The sequence below is a fragment of the Thalassophryne amazonica genome, chromosome 17 (genome assembly GCF_902500255.1).
Source record: "Thalassophryne amazonica chromosome 17, fThaAma1.1, whole genome shotgun sequence".
Classification (NCBI taxonomy): domain Eukaryota; kingdom Metazoa; phylum Chordata; class Actinopteri; order Batrachoidiformes; family Batrachoididae; genus Thalassophryne; species Thalassophryne amazonica.
Genome location: NC_047119.1, coordinates 68,567,800 through 68,581,769, shown reverse-complemented (window position 1 = coordinate 68,581,769; position 13,970 = coordinate 68,567,800). Strand labels below are relative to the sequence as shown.

Sequence of the window (13,970 nt, the reverse complement as noted above, 5' to 3'; positions counted from 1 at the left end):
GTTGAAATCTCCAGCCAGGATGAGGAAGGCATCAGGGTGGGCTGTCAGCTGTTCACTGATGTGCTGGTGGAGTTCGTTCAGTGCCTCACTCCTGTTGTTGTTGGAGCTGGGAGGGATGTATATAGCTGCCAGCAGAATAGCAGTATATTCCCTAGGCAGGTAGATTGGCCGGCACTTAATAATCATCAGCTCCCTTTCGTGACTTTAATACACACAAAAGTGACTCATGATATTTTAATGGCTTTGAGAGGGGTTAAGAAGCGGACTTACCGCTTCTGAAGAGCAGCGAATCAAAGAACCAACGAGCCAGTGGATCGAAGCATTGCTTCATTGATTCATGCTTCAAACTGGAGTCGCGCTGCAGAAACGGTTGATTACAGACCTGCTGCAGGGTCTGTAATCAGTATAGAGGAATGATCATTTTCCCGACAAACACCCTCAAAAACAGCCGCTCTGAAGGGCCGATAAGAGAATCGTTAAGCAAAAAGGCTATTGATATTAGTGGATTGACTCATTTAATGATACTCGAGTATCGAGAACCGGTTCTCGATACCCAACCTAGTTGTGATTAAAGTCAATTGTCTTGTTGCAGGCAAGAAACGAGAATTGTCCTCCGTTCCCTTCGTACAGCTCAAAAGCGCTGTGCCACTCTCTGCCGAGTAAAGTTAGAGTCCGCCCGGAATGAATAACTTCAAAGCGAATGACTGACTGTTTTAAATCAAATGACACCTCTTTCCAAACGTTGTAATAAAAACCAGAAATTACAATCAACTAAAAATTTTTTTCCTCCCAAAATGAGACATCCTGCATGTTCTTTATGAATTCCATTGATGCTGACATGCAGCACAGCCAGCGGAGTTCAGCTCAGAGGTATGGAGTGACATTCATGCCTTTTGTCTGAAAGGAAATGCTTTTGACAAAAAAACTACAGATTTTGTTTTTTTATTTAAGTCTAGCGTTTAAGGACCCAGTTACCAATTTCATATTTATTTAGTTTAACTCAATAAAAAGTTGTTGACATAGAAAACCTGTAAAGCCTACTTTTAGTACACAGAAAATTCACAGAAGGTATTGATAAGGGGATCGATAAGCGGAATCGACAATGACATTGATGAAATCCTATCAGTACCCTAGTATTGATAAGATTTTTGATAAAATCAATGTCATTATCGATTCCGCTTATCGATCCAATTCCCTTATCGATACCTCTTGAGAATTTTTCTCTGTACTACAAGTAGGCTTTACGGGTTTTCTATGTCAACAACATTTTATTGAGTCTTAAACTAAACAAATACGAAATTGGTCACTGGATCCATAAACTCTACATGGTGGATCCTTGAGCTGGGCATAAATAGAAATAAAGAAAATCTGTAGTTTTTGTCAAAAGCATTTCCTTTCAGACATTATTGGCATGAATGTCTTTCCATATGTCTGAGCTGAGCTCTTGCATTTCAACCCCAATTCCAGCGAAGTTGGGACGTTGTGTAAAATGTAAATAAAAACAGAATACAATGATTTGCAAACCCTCTTCAACCTATATTCAATTAAATACACCAAAAAGACAAGATATTTAATGTTCAAACTGATAAACTTTTATTTTCATGCATATATTTGCTCATTTTGAAGTGGATGCTTGCAACACATTTCACATAAGTTGGGAAGGGGCAACAAAAGACTGGGGAAGTTGATGAATGCTCAAAGAACATCTAATTGGAAACAAGTCAGTGTCATAATTGGGTATAAAAGGAACAGCCATTCACAAGCAAAGATGGGGCGAGAATCACCACTTTGTGAACAACTGTGTGAAAAAAATAGTCCAACAGTTTAAGAACAATGTTTTGCAACATTCAGTTGCACGGAATTTAGGGATTCTCACATCTACAGTCCATAATATAATCAGAAGATTCAGAGAATCTGGAGAACTTTCGACATGTAAGCGGCAAGGCCGAAAACCAACATTGAATGCCCGTGACCTTCGATCTCTCAGGCGGCACTGCATTAAAAACCGACATCATTGTGTAAAGGATCTTACCACGTGGGCTCAGGAACACTTCAAACAAACCATTGTCAGTTAACACAGTTCGTCGCTACATCGACTAGTGCAAGTTAAAACTCTACTATGCAAAGTGAAAGCCATACATCAACAACATCCAGAAATGCTGCTGCCTTCTCTGGGCCTGAGCTCATTTGAAATGGACAGACGCAAAGTGGAAAAGTGTGCTGTGGTCTGATGAGTCCACGTTTAAAATTGTTTTTGGAAATCATGGATGTCATATCTTCCGGACAAAAGAGGAAAAAGACCATCCAGATTGTTACCAGTGCAAAGTTCAAAAGCCAGCATCTGTGATGGTACCATCAGTGCTGAAAGGTACATCCAGGTTTTGGAGCAACACATGCTGCCATCCAAGCAACGTCTTTTTCAGGGACGTCCCTGCTTATTTCAGCAAGGCAATGCCAAGCCACATTCTGCACGTGTTACAACAGCGTGGCTTCGTAGTAAAAGAGTGCGGGTACTAGACTAGCCTGACTGCAGTCCAGACCTGTCGCCCACTGAAAATGTGTGGCACATTATGAAGCGCAAAATACGACAGTGGAGACCCCGGACTGTTGAACAACTGAAGTCATACATCAAGGAAGAATGGGAAAGAATTCCACCTACAAAGCTTCAACAATTAGTGTCCTCAGTTCCCAAACGCTTACTGAGTGTTGTTTGAAGGAAAGGTGATGTAACACAGTGGTAAACATACTACTGTCCCAGCTTTTTTGAAACGTGTTGCAGGCATCCATTTCAAAATGAGCAAATATTTGCACAAAAACAATAAAGTTTATCAGTTTGAAATGTCTTGTCTTTGTGGTGTATTCAGTTGAATATAGGTTGAAGAGGATTTGCAAATCATTGTATTCTGTTTTTATTTACATTTTTTACATCGTCCCAACTTCATTGGAATTGGGGTTGGAATAAATATAGGATGTCTCATTTTGGGAGGAAAAAAAAAACATTTTAGTCGATTGTAGTTTGTCTGAATTACATCATTTGGAAAGAGGTGTCATTTTATTTACAGTTATTAATTCTGGTTGAACTCTGTCTCGGCAGAGAGCTGTGCAGTGTTTGGATCTGTGCCAACGGAACAGAGGACGATTCTCGTTTCTTCACTGCAACAAGACAAGAGTCCCAGTTAGTGACTTTAATCCAGACAAAAGTGACTCACGATATACGAGGTCTGTCAATAAAGTATAGGTCTTTTTTATTTTACTATATGGATTTCATTCATATGTTTTTACGTCAGACATGCTTGAACCCTCGTGCGCATGCGTGAGTTTTTCCACGCCCATCGGTGACGTCATTCGCCTGTGAGCACTCCTTGTGGGAGGAGTCGTCCAGCCCCTCGTCGGAATTCCTTTGCCTGAGAAGTTGCTGAGAGACTGGCGCTTTGTTTGAACAAAATTTTTTCTAAACCTGTGAGGCACATCAAAGTGGACACAGTTCGAAAAATTAAGCTGGTTTTCGGTGAAAATTTTAACGGCTGAGAGATTTTGAGGTGATACTGTCGCTTTAAGGACTTCCCACGGAGCGAGACGTCGCGCAGCGGTCCCAGGCGCCATCGTCAGCCTGTTTCAAGCTGAAAACCTCCACATTTCGGGTTCTATTGATCCAGGACGTCGTGAGAGAACAGAGAAGTTTTAGAAGAAGTCGGTTTCAGCATTTTATCCGGATATTCCACTGTTAAAGGAGATTTTTTTTTTTTTTTAATGAAAGACGTGCGGGCGGATTGCAGCGTCTGCTCGCAGCTGCCGCGACGCTCCGCCACAGGAAAAACACCTCTGTTGGAAGCCTTAAGGACAAGTTGGAACATGCCCAGCCGTTAAACAATTTCTCATATACTCACTCCACTGAAAGCCATCAAAAGCCGCCTGGATTTTACAAATGATTATCAACACGGAGGTGTTTTTCCTGTGCCGCCGCACCGCGCCGGCTGCGTCCCGACGCGCGGAACCGTACGCATGTCTTTCATTAAAAAAAATCTCCTTTAACAGTGGAATATCTGGATAAAATGCTGAAACCGACTTCTTCTGAAACTTCTGTTCTCTCACGACGTCCTGGATCAATAGAGCCTGAAATGTGGAGGTTTTCAGCTTGAAACAGGCTGACGACGGCGCCTGGGACCGCTGCGCGACGTCTCGCTCCGTGGGAAGTCCTTAAAGCGACAGTATCACCTCAAAATCTCTCATCAGCCGTTAAAATTTTCACCGAAAACCAGCTTAATTTTTCGAACCGTGTCCACTTCGATGTGCCTCACAGGTTTAGAAAAAATTTTGATCAAACAAAGCGCTAGTCTCTCAGCAACTTCTCAGACAAAGGAATTCTGACGAAGGGCTGGACGACTCCTCCCACAAGGAGTGCTCACAGGCGAATGACGTCACCGACAGGCGTGGAAAAACTCACGCGTGCGCACGAGGGTTCAAGCCTGTCTGACGTAAAAACATATGAATGAAATCCATATAGTTTTTGAAAAAAATAAAAAGAACCTATACTTTGACAGGCCTCGTATTAACAGTTTTGAGAGGGGTAAGAAGCAGAGTTGCCACTTCTGAAGAGCAGCGAATCAAGGAGCCAACGAACCAGCAGATTGAAGCACTGCTTCATTGGTTCACTGGTTCAAGTGAAGTCGCGCTGCAGAAACGGTTGATTACAGAGCTGCTGCAGGGTCTGTAATCAACTTAGAGAAATGATCAATTTCCCGACAGACACCCTCAAAAACAAAGGCTGCTCTGAAGGACTGATAAGGGAATCGTTAAGCAAAAAGGCTATTGATGTCAGTGGATCAAATCATTTCTTAACAACCGGTTCTCTATACCAGTCCCTAACCTTTAGTCATCCACACTTGTGTTGAATCACTGCCTCCATCTGAGATCAGTTCCACTTTAATTGCAAGCGTAATTACAGAAGTTTAAGTTTTATATGAATGGGTGTAAGATTTGGGATGTTGGCTGAATAGCAACGCTGCCTGTGATGATGAGGTGATCTTTTAGGAGATTCTGTCATTTGTGCAGAAATCAAACTTAAAATGGTCAAAATGTTGAAGGTGGTCTGGCATGAAACTATGCACTGAAAAGTCAAGTTATCCAATATGAAGGACAAGAGTGTGCAGTCTTCGTGCACACAGTCAGGTGGTGGAGTTCTTCTGGTTTCTCATCTGCTGCTTATAGCTGATGTATGAACGCAGCAGAACTGTGTGGTTGTGAGATTTGGACACTAAACAGAGATCCAAGGTGATGAATGGATATCTTGGTACCAGGTGTCTTCAGAGGATTCTTGGGTAATGACTTGGAATGACTTTGTGTCAGAGAAGCAGTTACTTAGGGAGACTTGGGTGAGGAGTGTCACATGCATTGTGAGGGAGTGCCGGCTGTGACATTTTGTCCATGTGGTGCGTTTCTGTGTGCATGATCCTGCACACAGCTGCCTCATTCATGAGGACCCCAACATCTGGAGAAGGCTAAGAACACACTGTCCACTGCTCAGTCGTCTGCCTGGGTGGGGCGATGTTGTCACTCAGTCTTAATGTGTTGTGAGTCACAGCGAGCTCATCATGGCTGCATCTCATCATGTGACAAGTGTTCCATGTTCTTCTCTTTGACCAGATCCTTCACAGAGACATGAAGGCTGCCAACGTTCTCATCACCAGGGATGGCGTTCTGAAGCTGGCTGACTTTGGGTTGGCTCGAGCATTCAGCCTGGCCAAAAACAGCCAAGGGAACCGTTACACCAACCGCGTGGTCACACTGTGGTACAGACCGCCAGAGCTGCTGCTCGGTAAGCCCCGCCCTCTCTCCTGATTGCAGCATATGGTGCATCTGGAAAGTATTCACAGCGCTTCACTATTTCCACATTTTGTCATGTTACAGCCTTATCTTTCCAAATCATGTCCAGTCAACTGAATGTACACCACATGGACTTCAGTTAAGCCGTCACCACGACGGATTTCTATCATTTGGAAAATTTACATGCGCGCACGTGGTGTCATGCGTGTTTTGGGGCCAAAATATGATACTCTCATTGTCAAAGCAACATCCCATTCTGTGCTAATCAAAGCAGCAGCGACGTCAACGTGGATGGCGCCGCACCGCGGAGGATGGGACTGTGTGAATTTTTAATCTCCGCTCTGTTTCCTGCTTGCCATGAGCCACCGTCCTTCTCCTCCCTGTCTTTATGGGAACATTGGCAGACCTTCCCCAAGTAGAGCAGGGTGTGGCTTTGCTTTGAACCTTGAATCAATGAAGCAATGCTTTGATCTGCTGCTTCAGTTCTTAGTTTTATTTCGCTTTATCTATTAATAATAATAATAATAGAATTATCATAAACCCTTAAGAGCATATGTCTGAGTAATATTTACCTTTTTATGTTAAACTGACCTGTTAGGGTCTTCTGAAACAGTTGATGTATTTTAGAACTTAAAAAACGGGACAGATGCTAACACGTTAGCATGTCTGTGGCATTTTGAGTATTAAAGTTAGCATTAAGCTGCTCGCATCTCAGCACAGTTTGTGTGCTTTTTTTTTTTTTTTTCCATACATTTTCTTCCACTTTATCCGGAGTCGGGTCGCGGGGGCAGCAGCTCAAGCAAAGCCGCCCAGACCTCCCGATCCACACACACCTCCCCCAGCTCCTCCGGGGGAGTCCCAAGGCGTTGCCAAGCCAGCCGAGAGCTGTAGTCCCTCCAGCATGTCCTGGGTCTTCCCCGGGGCCTCCTCCCAATGGGACGTGCCCGGAACACCTCTCCAGCGAGGCGTCCATGGGGCATCCGGAAAAGATGCCCGAGCCACCTCAACTGACCCCTTTCGACATGAAGGAGCAGCGGCTCGACTCCGAGCTCCTCCCGAGTGACCGAGCTCCTCACCCTCTCTGAGGGAGCGCTCGGCCGCTTGTACTCGCGATCTCGTTCTTTTGGTCATGAGCCAAATCTCATGACCATAGGTGAGGATCGGAACATAGATCGATCGGTAAATCGAGAGCTTTGCCCCCCTATTCAGCTTTCTTCACCACGACGGTCCGATACAGCGACTGCATCACTGCAGATGTTGCACCAATCCGTCTATCGATCTCACATTCCATCCGTCCCTCACTCATGAACAAGACCCCGAGATACTTAAACTCCTCCACTTGAGGCAAGGGCACTCCACCGAGAACCATGGCCTCGGATTTGGAGGTGCTGATTTTCATCCTGGGCGCTTCACATTCGGGTGCAAACCGCCCCAGTGCACACTGAAGGTCCTGATTTGATGAAGCCAACAGAACCACATGGTCTGCAAACAGCAGAGACGTGATTCTGTGGTTCCCAAACCCCCTCTACACCCTGGCTGCGCCTAGAAATTCTGTCCATAAAAATAATGAACAGAACCGGTGACAAAGGGCAGCCCTGGCGGAGGCCAACGTGCACTGGAAAAAGGTTTGACTTACTACCGGCAATGCGAACCAAGCTCCTGCTGCGGTCGTACAGGGACCAGATAGCCCTTAGCAAAGGACCCCGGACCCCATACTCCTGGAGCACCCCCCCACAGGGTGCCCCAAGGGACACGGTCGAACGCCTTCTCCAGATCCACAAAACACATGTGGACTGGTTGGGTGAACTCCCGCATTTTTTTTTTCTGTATAATAATTTACAACAACAAACGCTGTCGTAAAAGAGTCAAATGTATTACAAATTGTAATACATTTGGGCTTGAGTCCAGAAGGTCATGGGTTCAAATCCCCAAATCTCCTCAAATCACTAAGGACACTTGGGCAAGGCCTTTAATCCCCTATTGCTCCTGGTGTGTAGTGAGCGCCTTATATGGCAGCACCCTGACATTGGGGTGAATGTGAGGCATAATTGTAAAGCGGTTTGAGCATCTGATTCAGATGGAAAAGCGCTACATAAATGCAGTCCATTTACCATTTGTAATATTTTATTTATCTATTATTAATAATAGCAACAACAACAAAAGTAATAACTAATAATGCTACAATACAATTTTAGAGAAACAGACAAAAAGAATCTGATAAAACAAAACAGAAAAGATAAAACCAACTAACAATGAAAATAAATATAGAAATAACTGTTTCCTGTGAACACCTAGTGACTCTTAAACCTCCACTTCATCCCTGTTTTATTTAAGTTTAATGACAATTTGTTTCGGTCAAACCACATCTAAGCTGTGTTTTTACACAAGAAAAAAAATAAAATGCAGTAAACTGCACATTTGTGTCTTTTTCATGAAAATAACTTATTAAAGATCACATGTTACACTTCAGTCAGGCCTTTAAAATACTTTTGTGGACTCTTGCTGTAATATGTTGTCAGTGGTTGAGATAGTTGCTGTAGGCATCTAAAAATGCTCATAATCGGGTGAAACCTGATGGAAGTCTGTCTGTGGTGTGTCGGTGATGTATGTATGTGCAAAATAAAACAAAACACTACTTCAGGTATGTTTTTGACGAGAATATGACATCATAACTTTGTTACAGGGTCAAAGGTTGATGTTCTGTGATAAAGGGCTTTTAATAATAACTCACTTCAATAAACAATGGCAAAGCTCACATTTAAGTAAAAAACAAAAAATAAAAAATGATTAATTGAAAAAAAATAATCAACCGATTAATCGATTACTAAAATAATCGTTAGTTGCAGCCCTAGTTTGTTTTACGAGTGAGAGCATTTTACCGATTAAATGTGAGTGTGTGATCCCCATCCGCCCTTCTCAATCACCCTACAAGATCCTACTCAAAGCCGACTGACAACTTCTGTCAGGAGGGACCGACCACCAAAGCAACACGAAGACAGACAAAAACGAAAGACAAGTGGTGAAAGCAATAACTGTGAAGTGAGACATTGAGGAGACGGGTCCCCAACATAAAACATGCCGGAACGAACCACCACACATGAACAAGCAGTGACAGCGACAGTCTGTTGTCTAGTTAGTGAGCATTCATTCCCTAATCTAGGACACCAGAGTCTTGATCCCCTTGAGAGCACCCAAAACCAAATTGTGGTGTCGGCCACGAACACATGACCAGCCATACACACAGACCCAGATCACAGCTCAATATCCGATCACTACTGTGGCTGGTGTGCTGGGCCAAGATAAAAGGACAGAACCCTACCATATGACATGGACCACTCTGGCGCGTCAGAAGCCATACGGCCGACTGCAAACGACAACGGAAAAGGGCCCAGTACGCAGGGCCCCAGGAGGAACCAGGCAAAAAAGGGAAGCGGAAGGGCACAGGGACCAGGAAGGGCAGCCACCAGAGCCACCGGGGCAGCACGACAGACCAACAAAGGAGCGGCCTGACGGTGCCAGAATGCACCCACGACACACACACCCCACCCCCGACGGAACCCCACACCCGAGGGAAGCACTCATGGGCCCAGAACCGCACCACCCCGCCCACGACACCGGTGGCAAAGGTGCCACCGCAACTGAACCCAGAGCGCAGGCAGGGACCACCGGCATTCGAGGGCGGGGCCCCTAGGAAAGAGGCGGGACCCACCCAACCCCAGAACCAAGCCCAAGGTCGGGAACTGCCTAAGCGAGAACGAGGCAACACCCCACCCCACGGAAACCGCTGCCATCCGCCCCCTGTGCCAGACTCCCGCGCCCCCCCCCAGCGAACTGCAGGACCCCAGGCCCCATGAGTCCCAGAGCAGGGCCCCAAGACCACGGCAGAGCCGGCGAGGCAGACCTGCCCCAGACCCCCACAGCCATCCAGGGCCCAACCCCATATCCCACACTCACCCTACCTACCAACCCCACCATAATTGTTATAGTTAACTCCCTTGTTGTGTACAACTCCCTAAGTGAGCAAAGATAGTGTTGCATTAAAAGCAGGGCAGGAGACAGCAGGTGGCAGACTGCCGTGGGAGGCTGCGGTACACTGCTGCACCACAGCCTGCTCTACAAACCCACTACCGCCTGTGACCCCAACTCTGAAAAGTGAGTGTGTTTACTAATTGTGTTGAAATATAGCGTGTGCATTAAAATGGCAGGGCAGGAGTGGCGGATTGAGATCAATCCATACCCAACACCTGGCTGCAGAACTGTGTGATCCCTATAATGTGCTACTTACACCCCAGTATGATGTGCGTGCATGTATTGTGCTGGTGAAGTACATTAAAAGGGTGTGACATGTGAGGCCCAACCCCGAGCGGCCGGCGGGAGGAGAGGCGCGGTGCAGGGAGCGGGCCACACACACCGGGCACCGCGGCCCAACTCCAGACCCGCGGAGGCACCAGGGAGACTATGAGACGGAGGGGAGGCAGGCAGCCCCGGAGGAGCACCGGAAACACCAGGAAAGAACAAACCAACAGAGGGGAAAGGGGGCCAGGCAGCCGGTGACAAAAACAAAGAATTTTTACTTGACAGTTTGAAGTGAGTTTTCTTTGTTTCAGAGGGCTTCAAACCCATTAAAATTCACTAGAATATGCAGAATTTAACTTGCTCTTTTAAAAAATTTCTGGGGGAGCACATCCAGAATCAAGACTACACCCCGCCCCCACCACCCTTTTATGTACCTTCATGTTCAGGTTTTGCATTCTTTGTATGCTTTGTCTCTCTCTCCTTAGAGGCTATGTAGAATAGATTTGTATACTTTGTAACCAATGAAGCAACGGGTGGGAGTACTGTTTCATTGCTTCAAAGCAGAGCCGTGCTGCAGAAACGGTTGATTACAGACCCTTGCAGAGTTTGTAGTCAACGTAGAGAAATGATCATTTTCCCGACAAACACCCCCAAAATAACGGCCGCTCTGAAGGACCAGTAAGGGAATCGTTAAGCAAAATGGCTGTCTGTGGATTGAATCATTTCTTAACGATACCTGAAAAGAATCAGTTCCCAATACCCAACCCTGTTGGAACATGTTTGAATTTGATCTCCATGTAATTCTTTAATTGACCTCTCTCTACCTGGCTGTTTATTGCAAGTTCAAGTGGCCGATCGTCGTCGTCCCCCCCCCCCGAAGAGGGATGTCTAAGGAGTATTTGTGCCAAATCTGATGCTTGTATCATCATTTGCAGGATTCTGCTCTAAATATTTTATCTGCTGTAGTAACTGGACTGGTTTTTGGCTGACCCCTGCTGTAGCGCAGTTTTGGCTTGAGGTTGTACTTTGCTCTGATTCTGTATTGGCAGGTGAACGAGACTATGGTCCGCCCATTGACCTGTGGGGAGCTGGCTGCATCATGGCAGAGATGTGGACCAGGAGTCCCATCATGCAGGGCAACACGGAGCAACACCAGCTGACTCTGATCAGCCAGCTCTGTGGTTCCATCACTGTGGAGGTAAGAAAAGATCCAAGTTTGGTGATGTAATTCCTTCTGCCTTGCCTGAATGTTGACCCGGGTTCTTCTTTGTCGAGGTTTGGCCTGGTGTGGATAAGAAGTATGAGCTTTACCAGAAAATGGAGCTGCCCAAAGGCCAAAAGAGGAAAGTGAAAGATCGTCTGAAAGCCTATGTCAAAGACCCCTACGCTCTGGACCTGATCGACAAGCTCCTAGTTCTAGACCCAGCCCAGCGCATAGACAGCGATGACGCACTAAACCACGACTTCTTCTGGTCCGACCCCATGCCATCAGACCTGAAGAGTATGCTGTCCGCACACAATACCTCCATGTTTGAATATCTGGCCCCGCCCAGGCGGAAAGGCCACATGCCTCAACAGCAGCCCAATCAGAACAGAAACCCAACCACCACAGGCCAGACGGAGTTCGATCGGGTATTTTAGGAAACTGCCCGGTGTGGCCCTGTACAGCAAGCTGATGAACCCGACCTCTAGGCATCCTCGTGAAGAAGGCTACAAGTCTGCTGTCCTTTGAGGATTGCAGGAGAACACCTGCAGATCTCCAGAAGTTTTTTTCTGTTTGAACTGAGAAACAATAAGGAGACCAGTGTTGTGGACCCATTAACTCCTTCACCTGCAGGAACGAGGGTATGTTTCCTCTGCAGAGACTGTTGACTGAGTGAGGTGATATCTCGACTCTTTTGTTCCCTGTGTCGAGGATAAAACTCGTATTATGACTTGGTTTGCTCAGATACTGTGAGTAAGAATGTTGGTCTGCTTTATTTGCTGAGGCGTCAGTTTTTCCTGTCTCCCTGACTGTGACCCTATCGTGAACGCGTCCCTGCAGTGGAGAAACACCAGCAGATGATTCTGGGTTCCACAGTGAGAGACGACCATTAAAGCAGTGTTTTACATTCCCAAAGGTTCAGATGTAGTTTGGTTGCTTGTCTGCTTGTTGCTGTTCTGAAGCTCCTGACTCCTGCAGGTGTCCTTCACTCAGTCATGTGACTGAAATGCAGAGTTCTTGTTTTGTCTACGTGACCTGTAGCCATCTGTCAGTTTGCAGACTCTGATCTGTTTTAATGTCTTTGTTTTTAAGTGATTAAGTTTGTTTCTGAACATGCTAACAGTGAAAACATAAAAATAAAGGAGTCACATTGTTATAAAGTTAATTAATTTGTGGAATTTGTATTCAAAAACAGAATTCCTCTTTATGAAGTAGATTTTTTTTTTTCTCCTTACAGTGCATCCAAAAGTACAGCACTGTACTTTTTCCACACTTGTTACATACAGCCTTATTAAAAAAAAAAAAAAAAAAGTGGAAAAAGTCAAGGGTAGTGAGTACTGTTGGGATGCACTAAAAGTCTGGGCCTGTATTCACGAAGCATCTCAGTCCTCCCAGAGACCTCACAATTTAGCCTAAAAATTCTCGGTAAGGAATCTTAGCTTAAGAGTGATCCTGGACGTATCTGAGAGGAACTCTGAGCAAGGAGTAGACAGAAACTTTGTGAGGAGGTGGGGTTGACCCTGTTGCCAGGTTGGTCTTCTAAGAGCTGTGACTGGTTGTCACAAGGAAAAGAGGGGAAAAAAAAATGCACTCTGCTCTTCTAGTTATGAATGGACAGTAAAATCAACTATAACCTGAACTACATTAAGAAATGTGTAAATGTGAAAATTTATCATGATGATGAAACTCAGAAAAATTAAATGAACTGTTACACAGCTTCAAAATGTTTGAACGTACCTTGTTCACATGCAGATTATATATTTAAGTGTGTTTTAGTAATTTTATTGTAAGTACATAATATAATTGTAAATGTTAAAAATTCATGAATGATACAAGAAAGTGAAAATACCCATTTCTATTATGGTTCATTTAAAAATCAGTTGACAAAATAGAAGTAATACAGTAGTGTTCAGAATAATAGTAGTGCTATGTGACTAAAAAGATTAATCCAGGTTTTGAGTATATTTCTTATTGTTACATGGGAAACAAGGTACCAGTAGATTCTCACAAATCCAACAAGACCAAGCAGAGTTTGGGGAGTTGTCTCAAACTGTCTGCGGCCCTTGGACCCAAAAAGAACAATTTTACTCTCATCAGTCCACAAAATATTCCTCCATTTCTCTTTAGGCCAGTTGATGTGTTCTTTGGCAAATTGTAACCTCTTCTGCACGTCTTTTATTTAACAGAGGGACTTTATTCTGAACACTACTGTAAGTCCATATTGATTTATCTACATAGCAAAGCCTATTAAATAACTATTTTGATGAAAATAGTCCGTCCCCCCCAAGCGGAGCCCTTCTTAAAAAAAAAAAAAAAAAAAAAAGGCCCAGGTTGCAATTAATTACTTGAATAACAAGTCAACAATGTCAAAATGGACCAAACTGTTCCTCCAGGGGAGGAAAAACGGGACCAGTTGAGGTACAGTAAAAATATGATTCTTTTTTTTCCGCTGTATTACATCAGTGTTAACGTGCCTTCATCCATGGTTTGCCAATTCCTGACTCCTGAGGCATTTTGGGTGATGTTTGCCTAAACTGACCTTACAACCCAAAATAAACTGGTTGGGGTGGGAATAGTTGATTGTAGAGGCTTTGAGCGGTGTTTCTCCCTGTCAGTTTGATAAACAGTGATCATCAAGATCATTGGC

The 13,970-nt window shown here is 44.8% G+C and overlaps 1 protein-coding gene across 1 annotated transcript in view; it reads left to right on the top strand.

The window, feature by feature from the left end:
• cdk9 (cyclin-dependent kinase 9 (CDC2-related kinase)) overlaps positions 1-11,806 on the top strand; it is a 50,322-nt gene extending 38,516 nt beyond the window's left edge. The window contains exons 6-8 of the mRNA XM_034192332.1: positions 5,644-5,815; positions 11,169-11,317; positions 11,395-11,806. Of these exons, the coding sequence (XP_034048223.1) occupies positions 5,644-5,815; positions 11,169-11,317; positions 11,395-11,760 (687 nt within the window). The 3' untranslated portion in view covers positions 11,761-11,806. The remainder of the gene's footprint in view (positions 1-5,643; positions 5,816-11,168; positions 11,318-11,394) is intronic.
• Positions 11,807-13,970: the final 2,164 nt, after the last annotated feature.